Source organism: Pteronotus mesoamericanus, unplaced genomic scaffold (assembly GCF_021234165.1).
Source record: "Pteronotus mesoamericanus isolate MK-2021 breed Mesoamerican mustached bat unplaced genomic scaffold, CSHL_Meso_final contig_56, whole genome shotgun sequence".
NCBI lineage: Eukaryota > Metazoa > Chordata > Mammalia > Chiroptera > Mormoopidae > Pteronotus > Pteronotus mesoamericanus.
Window position 1 is genome coordinate 12,660,259 of NW_026555201.1, and position 27,741 is coordinate 12,687,999.

The 27,741-nt window shown below is 35.2% G+C and overlaps 2 protein-coding genes across 3 annotated transcripts in view; one reads left to right on the forward strand and one right to left on the reverse strand.

The window, feature by feature from the left end:
- The window catches only part of ZFC3H1 (zinc finger C3H1-type containing), a 53,665-nt gene extending 39,547 nt beyond the window's left edge, over positions 1-14,118 (reverse strand). Inside the window, exons 1-2 of the mRNA XM_054580111.1 lie at positions 13,267-14,118; positions 8,186-8,599 (exon numbers count right to left, since the gene is read on the reverse strand). Of these exons, the coding sequence (XP_054436086.1) occupies positions 8,186-8,599; positions 13,267-13,864 (1,012 nt within the window). The 5' untranslated portion in view covers positions 13,865-14,118. The remainder of the gene's footprint in view (positions 1-8,185; positions 8,600-13,266) is intronic.
- Positions 14,119-14,269: 151 nt separating this feature from the next.
- Positions 14,270-27,305, forward strand: THAP2 (THAP domain containing 2). 2 transcript variants are annotated; one of them, XM_054580114.1, is made up of 4 exons: positions 14,742-14,820; positions 16,154-16,226; positions 20,768-20,963; positions 23,308-27,305. In XM_054580114.1, the coding sequence occupies exons 2-4, from the start codon at positions 16,195-16,197 to the stop codon at positions 23,692-23,694; spliced, it is 615 nt and encodes a 204-aa protein (XP_054436089.1). In that variant the 5' UTR covers positions 14,742-14,820; positions 16,154-16,194; the 3' UTR covers positions 23,695-27,305. The 2 variants fall into 2 exon arrangements, with proteins under 2 accessions (XP_054436088.1, XP_054436089.1); XM_054580113.1 differs by lacking the exon at positions 16,154-16,226 and having other exon boundaries at positions 14,270-14,820.
- The last annotated feature ends 436 nt before the right edge of the window (positions 27,306-27,741 follow it).

A 27,741-nucleotide genomic window follows, 5' to 3' on the forward strand; every position in this document is an offset into this window, starting at 1 on the left:
AGTTTGCAGTAAACTACTCCAGGGCTATCTGAGCCCTGTAGAAAATACATAAACCCCATACACTTTGAGCACCTACCGACTACTTCAGTTCACTCTGTATGTTATCAATCATACTCATCTACATCTGGTGTTACAGCTTACTGTTCAATTTCAGGTAACCCTCCTTGCTGTACATTATAATAATTCATAAGCTGAAAATCTACCATTTCCACAAACACACTTTAGGTCTTTTTCAAGATATAGTGACATTTACTGTAGTATTTCAAGGTTTTTTTTTTGTTTACCCATGTAACTTATAAAGCTGCACTATCATTTTTATTAGGTTCCTATCTTTTTTCATGTATCACTGAGAAAGTTTTTGAATGTTGTTTCTCCAACTCCATTTTGTCCATAAATCTTGTTGCTTTTATTGTGCAATTTTTCAATGTAGTGATTTTTAGGAATGCATATGTCACACTATAGCAAAACTGATCATACTTCAAAGAACATTAGTATAGTAATATTTGTTAGACAAAAATGAACAAAAAATAAAGACATAAACAGACTTCTAATAATAAATGTAGAAAGCACTAAATTTTTTTCCTACATAAGCAGCCTATTAGTTGATGAGGATCTACCTTGCCTATAACAGGTGGCAGCACCTCCCTTAAGGTAGCATAGAGACAAGTATCCACTAAGCTAGCTATGAGCACAATGCTACCTTAAAAACAAGCACAAACCATAATTTTCAGACTATAAATCTAACTTTATGCAGATTATAAAAGTAGGTAATTGTTTAAAATCAAATATATAGTTAGTCACTTTTCTACCAGTGTCATGTGTCTCTACAATAAAATTATTTCAGTCCTTATTCAATACTTCCAAAATGAAAACTGGTCTTGTGTGGTCATGCAGTACTTTAAAAATTATGACATGGTATCCTAAACTGAGTTAAAGACAGTCATTAAGATACAGATGGTAGTTAAAAACTGTAATAATAGAAAACAGCCTAGAAAAATGGAACACTGAGGACAACAGTTAAGTTACAAAGGAAAAATAACTTTAAGAAGAGGAAAACCAGAGAGTTTTTAAAAATTTCAGATGTGTATGGTATCACAGAAAAACCCAAATTTCAAGATTAGTGAAAAAAAAAAAAAATCACGGAAAATAGACCTGTCTACTCCCTATAGAATATTCTCATTGTGGTAAGGATGATCCTTTAAGAATATAAAACAAATTATTCCAGTCCTTTGCTCAAGACCTTATAATAGCTCCCATTTCATTCAGAATAAAAACCATAGTTCTTACAAGGCTCTACATGACCTACCCCTGTCATCTCTGACCTCTTCTCTCCCAGTATTCATCCCCCTCATTCTCTTCTTTAGTGGCACAGGCCTCACTGTTATTCCCCAAATATGCCAGGCACCGTCCTGCCCTAGAGTCATTATTCTAGTTCAGTGATTTTCAACCAGTATGCTGCAGGAATCTTTAAAGCATTCAATACCTGACTATTTAGTAAGGAGCACTGACTTCTTTGCCCTTAGACTGTTAAATTAAAAAAATGACAACAGCCAACACAACAATAGCCATTTGGGCCTGGCTGGGAGGCTCAATTGGTTAGAGCATCATCCCAATACGCCAAGGTTGCAGATTCGATCCTCATTCAGGGCACATATAAGAATCAACCAATGAATGCATAAATAAGTTGAATAACAAATTAATATTGCTCGCTCTCTCTGAAATCAATTAAAAAAAACAGCCGTTCAGTGTAAATGATTCAAAATTATACCTATGTTTTTTGTCAGACTAGCAAAAAATATATTCTTTGGTATGCCACAGAATTTTAGTAATTAGTTTATGTGTGCCATGAGATGAAAAAGGTTGAAAATCACTGTCCTAGCTCAGTGATTCTCAAGCTTTAGCAGGTATCAGAATCAACAAGAAGGCCTATTATTTAAAGATTGTTGGGGCCCATTTCCAGAGTTTCTAATTCAGTTGATCTGTGGTAGGGCCTGAGGACCTGCATTTCTATCAAGTTCCCAAGTAATGTTAGTAAAAGAACCAGTTAGAAATTTGTTGCTCTTGGGTGGGTGGAGGTGGAGGAGGGTATATGCAGGATAAATGCTAATGGAAAGAATACAATTTAAAAAAGAAAAGAAAACCATTGCTCTATTTATCCTATTTGCCTAGAAACCTCTTCCCCCAGATATCTATTTGGCTATTTCCTCATCATCTTCAAAGTCTCTGTTTAAATCTCACCTTCAAATTCAAGCTTCCTGATCACCTATTAACACTACAACCTGTACTCACTATCCCCATCCTACTTACCCTGCTATAGTTCTATTTACTGTCTCCCTTTCTAACATCCAAGCCCATGAAGGCATAAATAATTATCTATTTTGTTCACTGATGTATTTCCAAGGCCTGCAGTGAAGTGTTCCATTAACTTTTGAATGAATAAAAGAATGAAGTGAAAAAATGAATACAAATGAAAAATGAATTTTGCAATTAGCTCAAAGCAACGTTACCATGAGTAGTTTCAGTCTTCTAGTAGGATTAGAAAAGCAGACTGCATTGGGTTAAGAAAGCATGAGAGGTAAACTGAAAAGAGTCAGCACAAGTACTTTCCAAAAGTCTGGCTGAAAAGACGAGTTAAGGGAGAATGCAGAATGGGGAGGAGGGAATGTTTAAATTTGGGGATAAAACACTAAAATTTTTTTTAATATAGACTTTATTTATTTATTTTTTGGAGAAAAGGGAAGGAAAGGAGAAAGAGAGAGAAACAGTGATCATTTGCCTCTCTCATGCCCCGACCTGGGGGCCTGGCCCACAACCCAGGCATGTGCAACCTTTCAGTTCATTAGGCCAGTGCTAAATCCATTAAGCCACACCAGCCAGGGCCTAAAATATGTTTATAATAAACCCATTAAGAAAAAGTGGTTAAAGATGAATCAAAATGAACAGATGGAGCGAGGTCCCAGAGAAGGTGGTAGAAGTTAGAACCAGGAATACAGGTTAAAACCAAGTGTCCATAAATAAGAGGGTAGCCACTTCCTCCGAGTGGAGGAACTGAAGTAAAAATCAGTATGTATTTAAGTTTACAGTCAGGAAGCAAGAAGCTGGAAGCTGAAACAGGAGGCAGCCTTTATCTCTGTTGTCTCATAGGCTGACAATAGAGATAAAGGCTGAATAAAAGCATGAAAAATGATTTAGAAGAGTTATTGAGAAAAATGGGGGAAAAGGCTGACCAATAATGGTTTGACTGCAAAGCTGAGAGTCTTGCTGAAGATTGGAGGAGAAAATGCCTAAGTAAAAAGACTATAACTTACTGATCCAAATAAATTTTATTCTTTTTGGTCTTCCCCCAATACCTCATCACGCTGCTGCCAGTTATTTTTCTAAAACAGACATCTGATCATATCATTTTCCTATTTAAAAATATCTGACTTCCCACCTGATATTTTTAAAAAATCTAAATTCTTTAGCAAGATACTCAAGGCCCTTCATAATCCAATCTCACCTATCCTTTCACAAATTCATATCCAGCCACTCCCAGAAACATACAATATAGCCCACATTGCACCTGTAATTCCGATATCCTTTCAAAGATCTGTGACTTCATCTGTTCATTTGGTTCATATGACTTCCCAAGTGGAAGGCTCATTTTTCAAGACAAGTATCAAACATTTCCATCACTATGAAAACTTCCTAAGTCCAAGTGGGGATTTTTTATCATTCCTCTGTGTTACTGCAGGTTTTCATATGTAAATCTTTATTATAGTCTATGATATTTATGTGTGTCTTTTCTATCCCACTGGATTATTCTTTTCTAAGATACCTGTCTGGAATCATGGTATTTCACTGAAGAGGAAAAAAAAGTCACTGAGAATGTGCAACCAAAATCAATCACCACTCAGGTTTGCCACCAAATTTATACCACATGGCCTTGGGAACCTCAAATAAAAAGTGGCCCAAAAGCAAAAGTCTACTCAGGTGCCTGGCAGCAGCAAAAGCAAATCCTCTCTTGGGATTTGTGCCAGGCAAAATATTCCCACCAAAAAAAATGCAAAGAAAAAAAGCACCTTATTTAAAAAATAAAATAAAATCACTAGTGTTCAAGAAAAGAAGGTACCAAAAACAAGAACAAGCAGAGAGCACAAACATCAGAAATCAGACCCACAAAGACCTCAGATATAGAAATTGGCAGGCAAAGGGGAGAAACAAAACAAACCTATGGTAAACACGTTTAAAGAAATAAGGATACATTGGGAAAAATGAGAGAAGAAAGCTAAGAAGAATGAGCCAAGTGATTTCAAAACAAAATAAAAATAAACACTAAAATAAAACCTGTAACTAAAATGTAAAACTCAACAGGAGCTTAAGGCTGATCGGATTCAGATAAAGAGAGAATCAGAGAACTGAAAGATATAGCAAATTAAATTTTCCAGAATGTAACAGAATTACACAAATGGACACAAGAGATATTAAGGGAAATGAAAGATGAAGTGAGGGCCTGACTGCTGTGGCTCAGTGGACTGAGTGCTGGCCTGGGAACCAGGGTCGCTGGTTAAGATTCCCAGTCAGGGTACATGCCTGGGTTGTGGACCAGAACCCCATTGGGGGCATGTGAGACGCAACCAAACATTGATGTGTCTCTTTCTCCCTCCTCTCCCTTCTAAAAATAAATAAATAAAATCTTTAAAAAACAAGATAAAGTGAGATGATTTAATATAATATACATCTATACAGAGTTTCAGAAGAGAGAATGGGACAATATTTTAAGAGATGACAATTTTTCAGAATCAATAAAAACAAAAAAGCACAACGTATCCCAAACTGGATAAATAAGAAAAACTACAATCAACACATCATAGTTAAACTACACAATACCAAAGACAAAAACAGGACCTTTAAAGCAACCAGAGGAAGAAAACAGATTACCTTCAAACTAGAAATTATTAAGATAGGTGACTTTTCAAAATCATGTACGGTAGCCAAAAAAAATCTTCAACATGTTGAGAATATAATTAACCAATCTAGAATTCTAAACTTAACGGATATTATCTTTAACAGAAATGTTTTCCCTCCAGCAAATGCCCTTTAAAGGAAATTTTTTTAAATGTACTTTAGGCATAAGTGACTCTAAACATAGAGGAAATAGTAAGCCAAGAAAGTGTTAAATAGACGGGCAAAGCTAGATAAATACTGGTCCCTGTATAACAGGGAGAGGGTAAAGACCCTGGTTAATTTTAAACATTGATAATAATTCATGTTACAACTCCTAAAGGAACGAATATGAGAACAGAAACTTTGCAACTAACTTCCAAAATAGTAAAAGAAAAAAAGATTATATTATAAAATAATCAAGAGTCGAGAAAGACAAAATGAGCAAAAATCCAAATATCAGTAATCATGAACAAATGTGAATGAACTGCATGTTCTATTTAAAAGACAAAGGCAGACTGAATTCCAAATGAAATCCAGCTCTATTCTACATACAAGTGACATCTGAGACACAAGGATACAGAAAGACTAAAAGAAAGAAAAATAATATACAAGGCATATATATACTTATCAAGAGAAAGATAGTGTGGCTATTAATACAGACAAAACATCTTTTTAGGCAAAAACATGACTACAGATAATAACAGTCACTACAGAATAATGAGAATAATGAGTACTTAAAGCAAAAACTGAAAACCCCATCACAATGGCAAATTTTAACAAACCTCTCAGTAACTGACAGATCAAGGAGCTCAAAAAATAAAGGAAGATAAGAACATAAAAAGCTTGCTCTAACAATACCTATGTTTCTTTCAAACACATACAAAACAATTATAAAATCTATCACATACTATACAGTAAGGCAAGGCTACACAAGTATTTCAAAAGATTAATATTATATAGATCTCATTCTCTGACAATGTAATTGACTTAAAAATGAGTAACAAAAAATACAGCTGGAGAACCTATATATAAGAAACACACTTCCAAATAGCCTACAGATATAAGAAAAAGAAAAATCAGAAGATATTTAGAACTGAATTTTTAAAATTTACACATCACAAACTGCGATGCAGCCAAAGCAGAAAGTTTATAGCCCAAAATGATCTTAATAGGAGAGAGGCTGAAAACTAATGAGCTTTTTTTCTTTCAAGATTGTTTATTTATTTGTTTGTTTATTTATTTTTAGAGAGAGGGGAAGGGAGGGAAAAAGGGAGGCAGAAAGAGAAGGAGAGAAACATCAATGTGTGGTTGCCTCTCACGTGCCCCCTTACTGGGGACCTCGCCTGCAACTCAGGCATGTGCCCTGATTGGGAATCGAACCCGTGACCCTTTGATTTACAGGCCTGCGCTCAATCCACTCAGCCACACCAGCCAGGGCTGAAAACTATTGAGTTTAAAAAGCTATGGACTTATTTCTAGAGAAACTTAAGGGGGAAGGGATCAATTTATAAGTGCTATAGATAATTTTAAAAAGGTAAGAGATTCTGAAGAATAATTTTCATAAACTGTATGACTTATATGAAATGAACACATTACTAGGAAAAATACAGTTTACCTAAACTGCTTTAACCAGAAACAGAAAGCATGAACATTCAGTAGTTTAAAACCTTTCCAGAAAAAAACTCCATCCAGGCCCAGACACAGCCATACATTAGAACACCCAGCAAAAAATAAGTATATAAACTACTGATATATATATATATATATATATATATAATGACAAGAATCAATCTCGAATACACTATTCTGAGTGAAAGAAACTAGAATCAAAAGACAATGTACTGTATGATTCCATTTACAAGACATTCTTGAAAAGGCAAAACTATAAGGACAAAGAGATCAAGAGTCACCAGGTGGGCTAAGGGGTTTGGGAAGTAAGGGACTGACCACAAAGTGGCATGGAGGAATCAATGTGAGTTAATGGAACTGTTCCACATCTTAACTGGTGGCTGGAAATGGTTACTCAACTGCCTGCATTTGTCAAAACTCAAAAATCTACACTTAAAAAGGATAAATTTTACTGTATATAAATACCTTTAACAAATACCATATGATCTCACCTATAAGTGGAACCTAACCAGCAAAACAAACAAGAAAAATATAACAAGCAACACTGAAAGGAAAAACAAACCAACAGTAACGCAGGGGGGAGGGGGGTGGCGGGGAAGAAGGGGCAGAGTCAAGGAACATGTATAAAGGACCCATGGACAAAGTGGAGAAGGATTGAGGGTGGTGCAGGAATATGGAGACAAATGTATTTAAACAATTTAAAAAGTAAATAAAATAATAAAAATTCATTGTACTTAGAAAATTTGTAAAAAACAATTAAAAAATACCTCTTTATTTTAAAAAAATTATACCTTGCCCTGGCTGGTGTGGCTCAGTGGATTGAGTACCCGGCCTGCGAACCAAACGGTTGCAGTTTGATTCCCAGTCAGGGCACATGCCTGGGTTGTGGGCCAGGTCTCCAGTTGGGGGGTGCTCCAGAGACAACCACACATTGGTGTTTCTCTCCCTCTCTTTCTCCCTCCTTTCCCCTCTCTAAAAATAAATAAAATCTTTTTAAAAAATTATAAATTATTTTATAAAAAAATAATTAACAAACCAAATCCATGGCATATAAAAATATCATGAACTCGCTGGATTTATCCCAAGTACACAAGGGTGGTTACACACTACAAAATGAATTACCGGTAAAATAATCCACTACAGTAATAAAATAAGGGGGAAAAATTAGATGCATGCTCTTCTCAATAATATATAAAAAAAGATATAACAAACTTCAACATCCATTTCACGTTGAAAATTTCAACCAAGCAACAGGGGAAAGAAAAAACAAATCTTCCTTTGCCCTAAAAGGGATACCTACAAAAACAACAAATACCATGTTTAATGGTAAATGTCAAAATCTTCCCTTTAAGTTAGGGAACAAAATTGCCCACTATCACGTACATTAAAAATTGTATTATAAGTTCTGACCAGCATATAAGGGCCCCCCTGCAAAAAAAAAAAAAAAAAGAGAGAGAGAAAAAGGACTAGAATGGGACAAAACAAATGCATCATTCAATGACTATGCAGAAAGTGCAAAAAGAATTCACAGATAAATTAGAATCATTTCAATGAAGCACCAAAGTAGGTAGTTACTCCTTTAGAGGAAAAAGGAATCTCATTACTAAACCGAAGTGTTTAATTCCTTTACCTTGACTGGATTCAGTAGTGTCAGATTTCAGAGCAAGTTTTGTTCCATCTTTAATTTTTTTCAACCGGTTCTTATCTCCTGGTAAAGTCAATTTTTGCCTGAGTGGTTTTAATTCAAATGCCTGAAAAGTTTTGACCTGTGTTTTCTCCTCAGGAGCTACTTCTTTACTTGAGTCCTTTATAATACTGACATTATCAGTGACTGTTTGGTCCTCAGAGTTCAATGTTTTAGGATCTTCCTGTACATTCTCTTCTTTGCTACTCAAAGCCAGTTTTTCATCCTTATTGATGCACTCTAGTTCCAACTGTATTTGTTTATACTTCAAAAGTAAATCTTCAAAAGTTTCTTCCCCACAGTTTTCATTTTTTGATGAATAATTTTGTTTTCTTGATGGCGATCTTCCAAAACTTTTGGCTGAACAGCATATTAAGGAAATCAGTTTCCAAAAATTTTCCAGTTAATTTAACAAAAAAACATAAGTTATAGATGAATTGTTTCCCTTTTTTTCAAGAAACACGAAGTGATATTTTTAAATTACTAAATTCCTTTTAACATATGTGCTGCTACTGCCCACTTTCATTCTGTGCCCATATTTCAAATTTAACAAATATCCATACAAATAGTCCACCTACAAAATCACTACTGTCAGTTATTACCCATAGTATCCACAGATATTCCACCTGGTTAGGTTATAACATTCTTCTTTCTGTAGATCAGGAAAGCCCATAATGAGCTGCTGTTAAACATTTCTTTCTGAAGAGGGCAGAAACTGAATGGTTTGTCACAGATGTGGATAATTTACACTTCAGATAATCGGGAGGAAAGTTTCTTCTTTTTAATTAGTTTCTTCTCATGTCTCAATTTTTTAAAAATGGAGATAAAAATGAACACTGACAATTATTAAGACTGATTTATGAATAACATTTGCTTAAAAACCTAATGCAAAACAATCTTAGAGCTCATGAAGTATACTAATATCCAACATAAGCACAACCAAGGCAATGAAAGCAGTTATATAATAAAAAAAAAAACATTTAAATAGTATTCAAAATGTATCTTCTAAACTAATTTTCCTCTCAAGATAAGGATATCTAAGCCAATTACTTCTGTTACTTTCTTCTCTAACACAGAGATAAACACAGCCTAAATTCTTTCTTGGAAATGGCTACAAACTTCCAAACTACAATTTTTATTCAAAACAATTTATACATAGGAATTGTTACACCTCACTTGCCCAGCCTACAAACTAACAAGAGAAAAGACAAGTAGTTTACATGGTTTTAATAGAGATCATTTGAATTGGTTAAAATATAGCATTACAGTTACCAAATGTTTCTTCTGTTTAATAAATTGTAGAACAAGCAACTTGCAAAGATTTTAAACTTCCCTACTGACCAATTCAAGAATTGGAATCACTACCAAATATTTTAGAAATTAAACAAGCATTACAACTGAAAATCTGAATAGTTCTAGCAAAACTGTTTTTGGTACATCTTTGGTTTCTGATCTCTCCTCTTCAGAGCCAAGTTTCTTGAAAGAACACTAGTTTCTCATTACCTGTCTTACTCTTCAGCCACAAGGAATCTGATTTCTGCTGGCTGAGTTTATTCACCATGGTTTGAAACACTTTTTACCTGACATCTCTGCAGCACTGGACATTGCACCACTTCTCTCTTGGCTTCCACAACTCCCCTCTTCACTTGTTACCCTACCTTTGTTTTCCCCCTTCAGGTCTTCATAACTCTTTTTCTCTCCAACTTCTGCAATAATAGTGCTCTCCAGTGTAGTCTATTTAGCCACTTTCTCTTTTTATTTTGAGCATTCTAATACAGTCCCGTAGTTTTATGTACTATAAGAGGCTTGTTCTGGTAATAGACATTTAGAGTTCTCCCACTCAAGTCATCCCCTATACTCCTGCTAGCCTAATCTAGACTATAAATCAGGTTAGACTTCATCCCTTTTTTTGTATCTCACCAAACAGAGTCCAAAATCCTTAAAATGGCATATGTATAATGCCTAATGGTTTGACCTGTACTTCCTTTTGCCAATCTCACCATTTTCCTGTTCATCACAATTTATTAATAGTTTTGAGTCTAAGTTTTTCTGTTCTTCAAACTGACCCCAATTCAAGTGTCACCTCTTATGTGAAGCCAGAGAATTATTTGCTCCTCCACTACACTATTACATATTGTTTGCACATAAATCCTGTAATTATCTGCATTTACATTTCACTTTTCAATGGAGCTATCTAAAGGCAAGAACCCAGAATTTTTTTTAAAAAATAACATAACCTTGGAAGCATTTGTAGAGACAAGATTCAATTTACTTAAAAAATTACTAAAGGACAGAAAAATGAGAAAAAGTAATTAAGTTCTAACTTTGACTAATCTTCAAGGCTAAATGAAATCTACTTCTGTTTATACAGAATAGCTAGAAACAAAACACTTAAAGGATTTAATTTTAAACTAGTCAGAATGCAATTTCTAACTGAAACCTGGTTTAAAAAAAGAACTTCCTGTCAATCTTTACAACTGCGGGTGAGAACAGAATGATTTTTTACTGATGAAAGACAATTGCCTAATATTTTAGCTCTCATCAGAACTGAAAGTTTATAGTAGTAGTCATCCAAAGGAGACAAATACTAAGATTGACTGACAAAGTGTGTATCACTAAGAAAAATTAAAAATGAATGAGAATGGCCCGACCAGGTTGCTCAGTGGGTTAAAGCATTGTCTCAATGCACCAAGGTTATAGGTTTGAGCCCCGCCAGAGCATATACAAGCAACCAATGAATGCATTAATAAATGGAATAACAAATCGATTTCTTTCTCTCTTTCTCTAAAATCAATAAAAAAAAACTTTCACAATAAAGCTTTTAAAAATGGATGTAAGTACTGCAATACAATTTGATTTGTTTTATTTCTTTTCAACTACAGCTAGCATACCTAAATCATTACAGAGGAAGCTAAAAAAAAAAAAAAAAAAACCCCACCAACCACCTGTATTCATGCTATTTCACTTCTGGATTATGGAAATGAGCCACAAAAAAAACCCTTATTCTTCCTTAATACAATATTTGTAAGATTAAGATATCATTATTATAATCAACAATGGAAATATGAATTAAGCTGAGTACAATCTTGGTCTTAAAAGACTTTGTATTAATAAAATTTCATATTACAAATTTTGTTTGCTCACGTTATACAAAGTGGCTGGAAACTATGCTTTCCTTTACAAATTCTTATCAAGAATACCTACTCTATGAGGCATTAACAATACTTCATGAAAAAAGCAATGAGCAGAGGATCAAAACAAGCAGCCTTTTCTCAAATGCAGCATCTGTGAAAAGAAAAACAGCAACACAGCTCATTTCTGATTAAGTTACTACAAAAATCAGACTGGATATCTTCCTGTACTTTTTCTTCACACCATCGTGTGCCTGTTTACTAATAAAATGTATGAACTTAATGATTAATAAAGGTCTATGGCAGAGGCCAAATTGGTATTGAATGGACAGAAGGAAAGCAAAGGAAGGAGGTAGACAAACCCACTCATCAACCACTTCACTCATACAGAATAATTTAAGAAAAAATTTTGAGCTCCCATAATACTTTACATACTTCAATTTAAGCTTTTTACATTAAATTATTCATTTGTTTGTCTCTCCAACACCAATTACAAGTTTCATCTTTTCTATTCTTAAAAAATGTACATGTGCTTAAATACCTTCCTGTTTTTTAGATTCAGAATTGACAATGAACAAATCCTTGGTAAAAAAATACCTTGGGAAGAGATTTTCTAACTTTATTAAAAGAACATCCTCTGTCACTTAAATACCTGCATTTTCTCTAAAACAATCCTGGAATGCTCCTAACCCAATTTTTGGTTGCAGAAATGAGTTTTTACAAAGCAACAGCACCGGAAGCTGCTACTTCTTACCTAAACCTAACATTTCTCACCCCCTTTATAACTTGACATCTGAAAAATACCATATGGCTCTAAGCATTCTATAAAAATAATGTTGAGTGTCCTCCAAATATCATTACAACATATAAGTTTCATGCATAATAAATATATTAAAAGATCATTATACCATGGAAATTACAAGTAGTAATAAAAGTGCTTAGTAAACTACTTTTATGTAGTTATCATAGATCAAGTCAAGACACAGTTCTGCTAACCCAAGTCAAAATAACAAAACTTCAGGTAATTCAATTCTTGGTATACATTTTAAATAAACTCAGGAATATTAAAGATAACTAAGAATAAGTTTAGAAGGAACAAAAATCAGGGATTTTTTTCGTATTTTCCTTCTCAACCCCACAAGCTCCACCCTCCCATACACCTCCGTGGCTTTCAATATTCAGTTAAAATGCTGTTAAGTTTATCCTTTACTCTCTGACCCACATGTGTCAGCACCAAGAGTTATGAAATGCCCAAAAAGTGAATGTAAGAAACAGAGAAGTTAAGGAAGGAAAGTTTCCTTAGAAAATATCTGAATTTAAAACCTATGAATTAACAGAGCTGGTGAAGATAACACACGGTCTTCCCCTCCACACACACTTTAAAAAGCACTGGTATGTAATAAATAAAGGGTAAAAATAAAATCACAAATAAAAACGGTAGCATTGTGATTAATGAAACTTCGTGATTTACAATGTCAAAGTGTATTATGTTAAAAGGACAGTTTTGCCCAAATACTTTATGACCATGTTTTCTCTAATAGTCCAAGTTAACCTCACATACAAAGCTTCTGTACCAGCAAAAACAAATGCTAATAAAATTTGGGCTTCTGGTATACTATTAGGAATCTGATTTTAAACTCTTTAAGATTCATTAGCGTAGTCCCAAACAATGATAGGGTAACGTTAAAAAGCAGTGCACCCAATAAAGCAATTTTTAAATACACTACAGCGTGACACATGGGAATTACCGAAGAACAACTTACTTTAAGTATACTGACACAGTAACAAATAAGCGGCTCTGGTGGTTCGGGAAAGTTACTCATCTCACAGACTTAGTAATGACGTTAAAGGGAACTTGACTGACACACCCAGGGCCGACCGCCACGTTAAGGATACAACTCTTCCGAGGTGGAGAGGGCTCACGCCAGCTCTGACTGTTGTTGAATCCGGATCCCGCTCCTCCTCCCAGAGGTGGTCTGCCCCCCGGCTTGCCTCCTCGCTCACCCCCTCCACGCCCCCGACTCCAGCGACTCCCACCCCGATATGGCCTGCCTCGAAAGCGGAAACGGTCCAAGGCGAGGTGGCTCCGTTCCCAGAAGGACGGCCGGGGGCTGCTTTCGGACAGTGAACTCGAAGGCATCCGCACGGAGGGCTGGTGAGACCGGAACGGCTCTTTGGGTCGGTAGCTGCTATGTCCCCTGAGGTGGCCCCGCTCCGACGCGTGCCGCGAGCGTGAGAAATTCCTCAGCTGCTGCTGAGAAGAGGACGACGACGACGAGGAGCCACCGCCTCCGCCGGATCCACCGCCCCGGGCCGGGTGAGGAGGCCTTCGCCGCGGATATGGTAACAGCCCGCAGCCACTGCTGCTGCTGCTGCTCCGGCTCCGTATCTGGCTGTTGTTATCGTCATCGCTGATCTCCCCATCTTCCAGCTCTCCTTCTTCCTTAGGCGAGAAACCACTGGAGGCCGGGGCCGGAGGATCTGCGGTCGCCATCCCGGGACCAGCGCCTTCCACACAACCTTAGCCCTCCGTCCGGGGAAGCGCCCGACAATTGCCTTCCTCCTCGGTTCCTTTCTTTTCTAACAGACCCGGTAGGTGCGGCGTTACCCTACTCGGACACCTAGCGGGCTCTGCTCCTCAACTTCCCGGCACCCCAGCTCTTCCTCGCCGGACCGTCGCAACCCAGTTCCCTACCCTAGCGCCCCCTTGCTCCAACGCTAACGGGGCTCTTCCGCCTCGCGAGAAATGGACTCTGGAAGTGGCTTTGCCCGTGACGTCACTTCCTGCGACACGCAGGAAACAAGACTCTCAGTTACCGCGATAATTACAAAGACAACGTGATTCTCAGTGATGCTTGTAGGGTTTTTTTCCTCTCGTCGGGTTTGTCCTTCAAGTCTACAACTCACGCCTCCTGAGACTAGGGATTGGAATATCTGGGTGCGTGGTGGGGTGGGAGGGCCTTTTCTTAATCTCCACCTCGAGAGAGTATCTTAATAATGGGGAGTCGGAGAGGGAGTGATACCTCTTCTTTTCTAATTGCTCCGAGGATGGCTGCTAAAGAGACGGAGTAGTCCCACTCCCTTTTAGAGGCCAGGAAGGGATCGGGTTGGCCCGCCATGTTGGTGAAGGCAAAGGAAGGCTAGTGGAGCTCTAGGACTGACGGATCTGCTGGTTTAGGTCGGCCATATTAATAAAAAGAAAGGGAAGGTTAACCCCTGTCCTCCAACAGACACATATACCCCTTCTTTCTACCCCGTTCCCAAGACTCAGCTCGTTGGGCCTTTCCCCTGCCTCCCTTGCCCAGTTTGCCCGAAGGAAGTATAGCAGAGAGCGCCTCAGAACAGGCTTAGGACACCGCCGAATGTGGGGGAAAGTGAAATGCCGACCAATTGCGCCGCCGCGGGCTGTGCTACTACCTACAACAAGCATATTAACATCAGCTTCCACAGGTAACCTGGGCAGGGAGTGGGGGATGAGACGGAAACGCGAGCTGCTAGATTGAGTATTGCTTGTATAGAGGGAACAGTAGAATTCTGCTAATACTAACTACCTACGTGGTAGTAGCGAAGCATTCTATTTTCTCTTTATGTGTTTCTCAAATCTAATTTTTCTCTCCCTTCGGGGAAGATTTACTCACTTTGTAAAATCAAATTCTGTACGGTGATTGTACCTTTTAAAAGTAACAGGAGGATACCTTAATTTTCTGTTCTTTTACTCCTATGTATTAGACTGGTCTTGACATTAAAGAAGCCATAAGAAGTCTTCTTTGAACGTCGGCGGTCACTTTAAAAGACTACTGTGTTACCGTAAAGTCAGGAAAATTATTATTTCTAGCTAAATTGACAAGAAACTCTGCGGAGGGATTTACTCATCGTTGATGATAATCATAGAATTGAGCAATGTTAGTGAAAATGCAAAAGATAAGCTTTCTATTCTTACTAGAATAGTACTAAGAAGAATCTTGTTGCTTCCCCCCCCCTTTTTTTGCTAGAAGAGCAATAAAAATTATTTAGTTCTCTTAAATCAGAACTATGGAAAGCACTTTTAACACTACATAAAATACACTAAGTAAATGTTTACCTTCCTTGCAAGTGCTTGCAATGTGGCTGACGAAAAGAAGCATTAAAAAAGATAAAGTGCAAACAATTTTGATTTTATATACCTCACAACTTAATACAATCTTAAAATGTAGAAAATTATATCCTTGTCCTTTCTCTTACCTCATAATAACTAAATGTACCCCTTATTAAAGGTTGACACTTTAAAAAAAAATCTTTGTGATGTTTCTGTTTCCAACTACTTCATGCAAATGTAGTGGTTTATTCATTTATCCATCAAATGTGTACCAAGTTCTTACTTGCCTGACATCATGCTAGGGATCCAGAAAATTCTTATATTCCTGGAGTTTAGAGTGTAATGAGAAAGAAAGACAAACATAAATACAGTTAAGTGCCACAGAAAAGACATTCAGGGAGACCTGACTCAGCCTTGTAAAGTCAAAGAGCACTTCTCGAAGGATGCAGAATTTCAGACGAGACCAAATAATGGCGTAGATTTGGCCCTCTTTGCACCATAAGGATTTTGTTTTATCCAGTTAGTACTTAAGAAGTCAAGGAGATTTTAAAAGAATGTCATTATTAAATGTGCATGTTAAAAAGGTCCTCTGGCTGAAGTGTGGAGAATAGTGTTACTGAAAATGCTGGTGAAGCATCATCAAAAGATGAATTTGATGAGAACGAAGCTTATTAAAGAATGTTCATTTGCCTGCTATCTCTTTCACAGGGAAATTCTGCTACAGTGTCAACTGAACTACACAATGTTCTATGCTGGCACAACCAGCACTAGAGCAGAAGAGGTGAGAGTTGATAGAGTAAAAACAGGAGCCTGTCATAAAAAAGGGAGAGTCGACCCAGTGGCCTAGACTAGAGTGGTACTAACAGTAGGGATGGAAAGAAGTGGACAGGTCTGAGAAATGCTTGAGGAGAAACTACTGTGTTTGATCATTTGATTTGGAAGATGAGGGAAAGGGAAGAGCCAAGACACCAGTAATGTTTAAGTCACCTGTTTAAAAGATGGACAGTGGTGCGGTAGCATGCATACTTCCTTTCCATATTTGAACATGTGCCACCAATGGAATTAACATTTTCATGTGTAATGCAAAAACTTAGGTTATAAAGCAACATTATTTATAACAAAAATACCTTTATATTTTATAAATACAAAAATATTAACTAACTTTTCCTAAGACAATAGATTTCTGTATTCTCATGTACAACTTATGTAGCCTAAAGTATCTCTATTTTTCTTTCTTTTTTTATATATTTTTAAAGATTTTTATTTATTTATTTTTAGAGAGAAGGGAAGAGAAGGAGTGAACATCGATGTGCAAGAGATACATCTTTCAGTCGCCTCTCACATGCCCCCATATGGGGACCTGGCCCACACACCCAGCATGTGCCCTGACTAGGAATCGAACCAGCAAGCTTTTGGTTCTCAGGCTGGCACTCAGTCTACTGAGCCACACTAGCCAGGGCTCCATTTTTCTTATCTCTTACTCAACCCAATCCAGACTAGTTCTTGCCAATAATCTTCTGAAACTGCTCTTGCTAACATGAGCTGTCACTCCTACATTCCTTTTTCATGGCATGTGATCACTTTCCTCAAAATACTCTACTTTTCAATTGACACTAATTTTGTGATTTTCACTTACTATTGTGGCCTCTACCAGCCCCTCTCTTCTACACCTGATCTAGGTCTTCCCTCTCTTATTAAAAAAGATTTCAAACTGTACCTTAGTCTCAGGTAACATTTACTTGTTGATGCCTCCTGAATCAGTGATGAGTTCATATCTCTCATGAGTTTCAGACCTACAGACCAAGTGTCTGTTTCCCTGGTCCTTCTTCAGTTCCTTTTTCAGTAAGTGAAAACATCTACCCAGAAACTGGGAGGTAATCCTTCCTTGACTTTTCACCATTCCCTCTTGATTGGATTATAACAAGGGCCTCTTAACAGGTTCACTGCTTCCATTCTTGTATTTCTAACCTCTCTTCAGTAATCAGTGATACGTTGCTAAATGTTTAACAACTCCAGGGAGGGGAGAACAACCTGATTCATAATATTTGCCCAAATTCTATGATATAAATAGTCCTACCCTGGCTGGCTTCAAGCTACGGACATGACATCACTGATGATAAAGTTGGCAGGAAGTGTGTGGTACCACACTATTCTATATTACATCCTATAGCTATAACAGGTATGAATAGTTTTAGAAATATAAATAATAATAAATTAGGAAAGGCAACTTTGTGCTAGGTACAAAGGTAATATGTATTACCTTTGTTTTTAATTTATTGCAAGTTTACATAATTTTTAATAATGGTTATGTTTAACAGCCGGTTAAAACATTTTCTGTTCACAATGTGCTTTCTAAATTAGGCCTTTTAATGGCTTAACAATTCCATTTTGGGAAAAGTTCAAAATTCTTAGAATGCTCTCTGGCATCATTTTATGTCATAACGCTCTTCACTATTCCCACCCTAAATCTGCTAGCTAATTCCTTCTATCAGAGCCTCTGACTAGATCAGCACTTCAAGTTTTGTGGTTTTTATTTGACCTTGTGTTTTACCTTTTATAACATTCATGACACTTGTAAATATTCTTATAATAACAAATAGTATTTATTTAGTATTCACCATATTATTGTGCACTGGGCTAAGCATTTAGTTTCATTGTCTCATTCAACTCCTGGAACCACACTAGATAGCGTTATAGATGGTACGATTATACAGTAGATGATAAAATTAAGGCCTAAAACCATACCATAACTTGCCCAAAGTTACCTAGTTATGATGTAAAGGAACCAGGGTTGACACTGGTTGGACTCCAGAGAAAGTGTTCTCAGTCACTCTTCTGCTGCATTAAGCTGTTCGATTCTCTGTCTTCCCCATTACAGAATACCCTTAATAAGATGGTAAATACCATAAAAGTAGGTCAGTTTTGTTTACCACTAGGTGTTCAGTGCTTGGGACAAGTGCCTAGGACAATGCTTGGAATATAAGAGGCATTCAGCCATTTATTAAAGACCCAAGGGAAATAGCATTGTTTAAAATACTGAGTTTTTTCCCCCAAACATTTAATGTTTCTGGAAGCCTGGTTCTATTATGATGTAGACAAAACTTACTACTACATTATTTTTAAAATATTTAAATATTACTTAAATTGAACTATGGGCTCTATCAGCCTTTGAATATATTAAGGAAAAAAAAAAGCATGATTGTTTGATGCTGTTTAAAAGCATTATCCAAAATCAAATATAAAATTGTTGATTATTCTTATTCTCATATTTAAAAACCCAGATAACTAAAGATTATTTAGTAATTCTAAGCTAACCCCATTAGTTTATTTATTCATTGATTCACCCATAAAAGTTCCTTGATAGGATAAAGTAGTGAAAAAAGTTCCTAACCAAGAGAAACTTAAGATCCAGTGGTGGAGATAGAAAGGCAAGCAATTAAACTACAGTGATGTTAATTCCAAATCACATAGGAACATCCAACCTAGTTTTCTGATCATGAAAAATTTCTTTAGGAAGATGGGATTCCTAAATTAAGTCTTAAAAGAAGGAAATAAAATTTGTTCAAGTGAAGGTTCAAGATGAGGCACTGGTTTCATAATTAGGGAAGTAGTTTAAACAGCCAAGAAAAGGTTAAATATCTGAAAGGTGGTCATTTCTAAGAATCTTTTACAAATGATAATCCAATGATAGTACTTATTCTGAGTCTTTATTAAAGCCTCAAAAAGATGAAATTCATAAGAACCCGTTAAGATTTATAAACAAAAGCTTGATTTTTTTAGCTTAGGGCACAGGAAATATTTCCAAACCATTAAATATTGGACATGTATTCTCATTTCAGACATTCCCTTTGAAATGAGAATATGTTTTACTGAAAGGTGAGGGGTAAGAATAGATAAATTCTTGATCGGAGGTTTCAAATGAAATAGAAAACCTGAAATGTTTACACATATGAATACATGAACTGTAGAGTGTTCTACAGATGTTAATGTCTTCAGATGAGGGTATGTTTGGGGTTGAGGGGCTAGGGACAGGAGACTGGAGAATATTAACCAGTAAATCCAGGCTTTCATCTCTTTGCACCTCACTGCTGGTAATTTGAGCAAACCAGATATCTGATAAAGCCAAAGTGAAGCTTCATTTGGGGCTTCTGAGCCACATGATCTTCTAACATGAATCGTTCTTTTTTAACACTACCCAGTTCATAATTAATATGTAAAGGTAAGGTAGTCAAACTAAAGAAAAGTTGAACTCAAAAGTTGTTAGATGCGAACGTTGATTCCTATGTTTTCAAGGTAGTCAACACAGAAACCACAAAATTTTTTTGATAGTGCCTTACATTTGTCCCTTTCCTAATGGGGTACATATTAGCATATTTTATATTTAAAATAAATATGAAAGAACACTCCTGCTGGGCCTAGCAGCAGCATTTTACTTTTTATAATTGGTTTCTACTATACTACATAGCCTAAGAGGTCATTTTTTTAAAAAATCTATGCTGCTTAACTACATGAATGCAATACAGTGAGTTATATATTATCTCATTTTAAGTAAGCAAATATTTGTTGATTCCTTACTATTTGCCAGGACAGTTCGGTTAAAAGTAGATTAATAGATACAGATTCCTGTCCTCAAGAAACTTATAATCTATTTTTATTTCACTGGAAATTCATTAAAATGGAAAAATTACAAAACAGTGTGGTTGGTGTCATAATGAAGGAACATGGAGGTAGGAACACCGGAAACTATTTAGGCTTTCCTTGATAAAATTTAATCTGTAGGTAAACTGATTTGTCTTAACCATGTGTATCAGCAGCAGATCTATGCATTGTGAAGCTGTTCCTGCTTATAAGGTTTTACATAAGCTTTTTTAAATTTGATTTTAGAGAGCGAGAAACATCCATTTGTTATTCCACTTATTTATGCATTCATTGGTTGATTCTTGTATGTGCCCTGACTCGGGATCAAACCCACAACTTCAGCATATCGGGATGACATTCTAACCAACTGAGTCACCTAGCCCTGGCCTACATCAGTTTAGTCTTGTGAATTTTTACTGCCCATGTTAAGGACTAGAGTAGAAACGAAAGATCATTTTTCAAAGCCCTGAAAAATCAAACCACTTAAGTCATTTTTTTTTTTTTACAATTTATACAAATTAGCATGAATTGGTTCCAGAATTCAGAATATTGGGAATTTAAATTCGTGTGTAAATTGTAGACACTTTAAGTCATCACACTTAAAGTTTTTAACCATTTATGTGCAAACAGAAGTGTCAATAGTTGGAATTTGAGTTGCCTTTTTTTTCTTTTTTTTTTTTTAAGGTTTCCTTTGGATCCTAAAAGAAGAAAAGAATGGGTTCGCCTAACCAGGCGCAAAAATTTTGTGCCAGGAAAACACACTTTTCTTTGTTCAAAGCACTTTGAAGCCTCTTGTTTTGACCTAACAGGACAAACTCGACGACTTAAAATGGATGCTGTTCCAACCATTTTTGATTTTTGTACCCATATAAAGTCTATGGTAGGTAATACTACTATTTTTTTTTTACCCCATTTTTAGAAGCTGTTCCTTTTTATTTATAAAATGGAACAATTCAGAATATATTGAAATTCATATATGATCATAGACCTCAAAAGAGTTGCAGAATTTCCTATTGTACAGTAAAGGTGCAGGCTAGAATTAGAGCTCAAGTCTCTTGACTCCAGTATTCTTTCTCTGGTCCAAATTGTTTTTCCTAAACTGGAATTTTACAGTGCTACCAATTAATAATTCATAATAACTGAGCCATTTGTAAACCTGACAAATGAGTAATGAAACATCTAGCAGCACTCTGCTCTGATTTTAAGGTGACATACAAAACATGTGCTAAGTTCTTTAAGAACTCTATACCCAAAGAATACCAGAGTTATACTAAAGAATATAAGTTCTAAGAGAAGGCATAACAGTAAACTTCATAGAGCTTGGGTGTTTTGGGTGGGCTCATACTGGATTTCTGAAATTAGCAGAGGGTCCTTGGCCTAACACAGAACCAAAAGCTGATGAGTTGAGGGGTGAGTGGGAAATAATGAAATGTTACCAAGTGATAGATCACAGGAAGAAAAGAATTAAGGTACAGAAGAATGCAGTAAAACAATATTTTATGTAGTTAAGGTAGATCTGATCAGAGAGGAAAAAGCTGACTGAGAAAGACAGGATCACTGAAAAAAGGGTAGAATGAACAAAAATAGAGAGTTTAACTTTGAAAAGGAGGACAGGCTGCTTTTTCTCAGAAAGAGGAAAAATTGCTTATTTGTGACAATTTGTAAGTGTACATGAATTAATATCTGAGCAGAAGAGGAGATTTTGGTAAAGTAGTTATCACAGATATTAGAAAGCTCCAGAAAAGCAAAAACTTTCTCACTTCTGAATCCTCAGCAACTCAAATAGTGCCAGGTATATAGTACACACTCAAATATTAATTGAATTTGAAGTATTCCTTACTTTTAACATTTTGATCACTTATTCATTCCGCAAGTATTAACTGAACTTTACATTATGTCAGAATCTAAGTCAGGTGGTGAGGATATAAAGATCAAAAAAATAGTCCTTACCAATTCCCCTAGACAGAGGGAATACCAATTACAGGTTTTATGAGGACAGAAACCGTATTTGTTTAACTTGTTCACCATTGTGTCCCAAAGTATTCATAAATAAATTCCTGTGTGTTTCAGTAATGTTTGTTGAATGAACAAAAGACATGAAATTAGGAGGTTATGAACAATCTGGGAATTAGGAGGTTATGAACAATCTGGGAAGTGGTTTAGTATTGCTAGAGTATAAATCAAGATCATGAATGGCAGAATAGGTTGAAATCCTAAATGGTATAATATGCCATGTAAAGATTTTTTTTTTCTTTAGATAATGGGGAGGCAAAGAGGAATTCAGCCAGTGTAGAAACATCAAATCTGGCAGAAAAATTATTCTGGTGGCAGAATATGGATTAATGAGGATCAAAATGAGGTAGAAATCAATAAAGAAGTTTGTAGCATTTAAGCTAGATATGTTATAGGCCTGATGTGGGCAGTAAGTAGCATTAAGAATGCTAGAGAGAAGATGATTCATGATAGAGATATTTAGGATGTAGAGTTAATAGGACTTGATGACTAACTGAATGAAAGTAATAAAAAAGACAGTTCTCAAGTTTCTCATTTGGGCAAAAATTTCTGCCCACATTTTATATCCCTGAATAGAAGCTGTAACTGAACAGTTAATAAGGAAATCTATTCAGGAGCTTGATACTTGGAAATATATTTTTATTAAGTAGGCCTCTGGGTCTGACCAATCAATTGAGAAAATAGTATTTACCTAAAAAAGATTAAATTAGTGTCATAGAGAAGCCAAATGTCTAAATACATGATATTGGCCTTAGAAAATTGCAAAGGATATTTAAAGTCTCCATAGAATCATAGTATTTTGGAAGAGACCTTGGAAATCCACTGTCTATTTCCAAACCAATTTTTGTGTATCTGTAGAGGAAAAACAAAAAGAAATAGGTGGATGGAGTTGATTCAGCCAGTTGAGAAACCTGAATCCATGGTTACATAGATGTTTTCTATCTTTTAAAATCAGTTTTTATTTTTTTTAATTTGTTATATTTTCTTGTTTATGCTATTACAGCTGTCACTGTTTTTCCCCTTCGTTCCCCTCCACCCAGCCCCTGCCCACACCACTGTCCATGTCCATGGGTCATGCATACGTGTTCTTTAGCTAATCCCTTCACCTTTTTAAAAGAGCAGTTTATACACTGTTATACAAGCCTGGACAAAATTTACTTACTGTGATGTTCCATAATTTATGTTCAACCCTTTCATTTTATTTGGCCTAGAAACTCAAGTCACGGAATCTTTTGAAGAAAAACAACAGCTGTATTCCAACCGGACCATCTAATTTAAAATCAAACATTAGTAGTCAACAAGTGCTGCTTGAACACAGTTATGCCTTTAGGAATCCTATGGAGGCAAAAAAAAGGATAATTAAACTGGAAAAAGAAATAGCAAATTTAAGAAGGAAAATGAAAACTTGCCTACAAAAAGAACGTAGAGCAACTCGAAGATGGATCAAAGCCACATGCTTGGTGAAGAATCTAGAAGCAAATAACATATTGCCTAAGGGCACATCCGAACACATTTTGCCAACTGCCTTAAGCAGTCTTCCTTTGGAGGATTTCAAGATTCTTGAACAAGAACAAGATAAAACGGTAACAACTCTCTAAATCTAAAACAGATCAAGAGTACTTTCGGTTAAGATTAGCTGGCATAGATCTTGATGACCATCCTTTATCCTATTCAAAGGTAAAGATATTTAAGGAAATTATGCCAAAATTGGGTATTTAATAAAGTTTTACTTGAAGTAGCATTATTACTGTATAACTTACGAAGACTTGATTATAAAAAGAAGGAAAAACATGAAACATTTGAAAAAGCATGGAAGTGCCTTACATGAAATACATATACTTAAAAATTTTGCTAGAGATTTTTCAAGGTGTGCTGTGTTTTTGTCCTCTTAAACAACTTTTAAAGAACAGTCTATGACAAGTAATGTGTTTTACTTACATTAGAAAAAAAATGTTTCTGTGTACCAAAGTTGGAATATTACATTATAAATAAGACGCTAAGTAGGAGTTAACCAACATTAAATATGACTTTAAAACTGCTGGGTTTTGTATTAATTAAATTATTATTGGCATTATGATTTGGAAACTTTATAGGAAAAGAAAAGCCTGAGATACAGGGCAAGTTCTTTTATTTCAACTTTCTGTATTTTTTTAATGGTGACAGTGAGCTAATCATGACCTCCCTTTTTAAGAGTATTATCTTTTAAAATGGATTGGAAAATATTTTGAAAATATTTTTGAATAGGAAGTACCCTTGAGTCAGCCAAGGTAGTAAAAACTGGTAACTTATTATATTCACCTTCTAAGAAAATATGTTGTGAAATTAATGCAGAGGTTGGGATCTAGTTTTTACCTTAATTAAACAAAAAGATAACTGTATACTATTTTACTCACAATAAAAACAATACATTCTTAATTTCAAAATTGTTACATTAATAAGCAAATGTTCTAAGTTCCATGTTAGGAAGTTCCCTCTGCCTTCACGTATGTTGATACTAAACTTTTAAGCTTTTTTTCCCCATAAACCTACAGTAGAATTTAATTATACAACAGTACTTAACCATGTTACAGCTTTACAACTTACAACTTAAAATGGGATCAATTTATCTTACACATCAGCTTGCTTTTTTATCTCCTTTCTTAGTAAGAGCCAAATAGAATGACTGTACTGCATGAGGGAAATAAAATATAGTTCTCTACAAAAATGTGTGTCTGTGAATAAAGCTATGCAAGTGCTAATTATTTTACAAAATAGAATGTCAGAACTATTCTTAATAGCTGCCACTTGAACAATTAAAGAGTTTGCCTTACTTCACCAGATAAATGTTTAATAAGAACATTTTCATTCATATAGCTTTGATCAAGTCATGGAAAATTTATTAATGTATAATGTTATTCAATCCTGATTCAAGCGTTCTGACATCACCATATGAAAGTAACATACACCTAATCATGAATTGTTATAAATCTTTCCTATAAGGTAAATGCTACTTGATGATTTAAAAAAAATTTTTTTTTGCCAACTGTTTAGATTGCTGTTTTGCTTGGATCCTAGCAACAGTTTTTTTTTTACATTAATAGCACCTCTTTTAATAAGAAATGCCCCCAAGCAACTAGATTTCACAAAGGCAAAAGTAGGAAAATTATGCTTTAACTATCATAAGGCACTTACAACAAATATTTATGAAAATCCTTTTTTGTATACAGGGTGCGGCAAAAGTAGGTTCACAGTTGTGAATACGTGAAACAGTTTATTCTTGTATTATTTATTATTGTATTATTTTTCCATATGAAAAGTAAATTTACTTTTGCCCCACCCTGTGGTGTAAACCTTGTTACTCATTTTATCTTAAATATTACATGTAAGCTCCTTGGAAATGTCATTGCATTTTTTTTTCTAATATAGTTTCAAATGTCTTTTTATCAACACATAGCCTTAATCATCAGCAAACACTGACCATATCTACTTTATATCAATGAGTTAGGCAAATAATCATTTAAACATAAACTATGTTTTCCAAATACAAACTCTCAGAGTGGTTCACCACTCCTCTCCAATACAGAACAAAACACCAATTAACATAGGCTGATTCCCATCTACAATGTCTTGGTATCTTAATATGACATTTTAAAAATCACAAAAATTTTGATTTTTTGAACATTATGAAAACAAGCTTTTGGCAGTTACTTAATCTTCATTCTTATTTGAGACCACTGAATAAACTAGTACTCAGTAAACCTACGTAATTTTTAACTAAAAATTTTTGTTTTTATTCCCTGTCATTTTCATGTTACTCTCCTGATAACATGCTCCAAACTCTCCCTGCATCAAATTCTTTCATTAACAAACACCTGTCTACCTTAAAACTAGTCTCATTCATAGAAAATAGGAATTTTAAAATTCTGTTTTTAGTTTGTTGATAAACTTCTTACCACTTTGACCATACACTATAAAACTAATCAAAATTAGATTAGTTCTTTGTCTTCTTCTGGACACTATACACATCCTCTGTTCATTCATTATATGTCTTCTGGGCACTGGCCTCTACAAAGAACCAGCCAAAGCCTAGTTACTTGATAAAAAGATGATTCTGACTCGATTTTCTACCTTTAAGTTATTCAAAGTCTCAAGGGAAAAAAACATTTTTCATACAATATGGTAAATGCTATAAAAGACATGTGAAGTACTTTGGTAAATGGTTTTGAATTGGAATTCAGTGAGCACGTAAACTTCAGACCTTTTTATAATGAAATACTTTTGTTTTGAAATAAACAGATTTCTTATGACAACCAAAGGAAGTAAAAGGACACTGATAGTGACCTGGATTACATAGTGTTTTTTTTTATGAGTTGTTAGACATTTTTCCTCTTTAAAATGAACACTGAACAAATTTCTTGTTAATAGTATCTTTGTTAACAGAAAAATATAACTAAATAGAGTAGTACATTAAAACCAAGTACTGGAGTTTATTTGACATTTGATATTTTTACAGAATAACAAACCCTACTAACTTGGATCTTTAAAAATATTTTTAGCCCAGAGTCTTGAAGTTAACAAAGCACTATGGCAGTCATTAGTTTTCATACTTGTTCTTTACAAATACTATGTGTGGTAAGTGGCATCTCCAATTTACAGCTGAAGAAATCTGTGTTGATGCAATTTATTCATTCAGATGTTTACTGTGTGCACACTGACACAAGGGATAGAATGCTAGTTTGTCCAGGAAGTCCTAGATGGAACATCGGTCTTCAGCCTCTGAATCTATTCTGCCCACCACATTATAACCCTCTGTTAAATATATAAATCATGTTACTAAAATAGGACAAGTCATGTGTCCCAAAAAACTAAAATAAAAAATTATATATATATATATAGTAAAGATAGTCTATAAAGTCACTGTTAATCTTTTCTAGGTAGACTTTATAACATTGGTGTTTTATCTCATTTCTCAATGTTAGAATACGGGTAAATTTTAATTTGGGTATAATACATAGAAAATGGTTCAACTTTATGCCAGAATATGGGATTCTTTTGGTATTTAGAAAGTTGGAAACTTTCTAAAATTAATGGTTTTATAATACTGTATTCACAAAAAATGTATTGAGTCTGTTGATATTAAAAACCTTTCCAAGGACATTACTATCATGCCTATTATTTTCAAAAAAAATGTACATGAACATTTCTATGGAAGTCCTCCTCCTAACTTAACCCCTTGAGATACTTATATAGAAGTTCCCCCTAAATTGAAGCAAGCTGTTCATAAAATAAAGATACATAAAGCCTGAAAGAATTATCATTTTTGTTGCTCAGCTTGTATTTAAATATCCATTATAGTTTATTTGCACTGTTTTAAATACTGGTTATGTAATCTAAACCAGATATATGAAGAGCTGTAAAAATTCTGCCTTCCTGACAATACTTTGAGGTTAATGAAAGGATTTATTTGTAGATATGATTATCAAAGCATTATTTTAATTAAAAGTGATTTTTTAAATTTTTTCTGATTATTATTGTTTAATACTTTAATTCAAAACACACCATTTTAACATTCACTAAGAGACACTGAGCAAACCAGGATGAATCAGACAGGATCCTGTCCTCAAGGCCACTAGAAAAAAAAGACTTTATTCCTGCCCTTCCAGTTC

Bases quoted from the DNA above. Each gene is read 5' to 3' on its own strand.
- THAP2 (XM_054580113.1), top strand. From the start codon at position 14,750: ATGCCGACCAATTGCGCCGCCGCGGGCTGTGCTACTACCTACAACAAG. The intron at 14,821-20,767 runs GTAACCTGGGCA...TTTTTTTTTAAG, and splicing joins ATTAACATCAGCTTCCACAG to GTTTCCTTTGGATCCTAAAA. The intron at 20,964-23,307 runs GTAGGTAATACT...TATTTGGCCTAG, and splicing joins GTACCCATATAAAGTCTATG to AAACTCAAGTCACGGAATCT.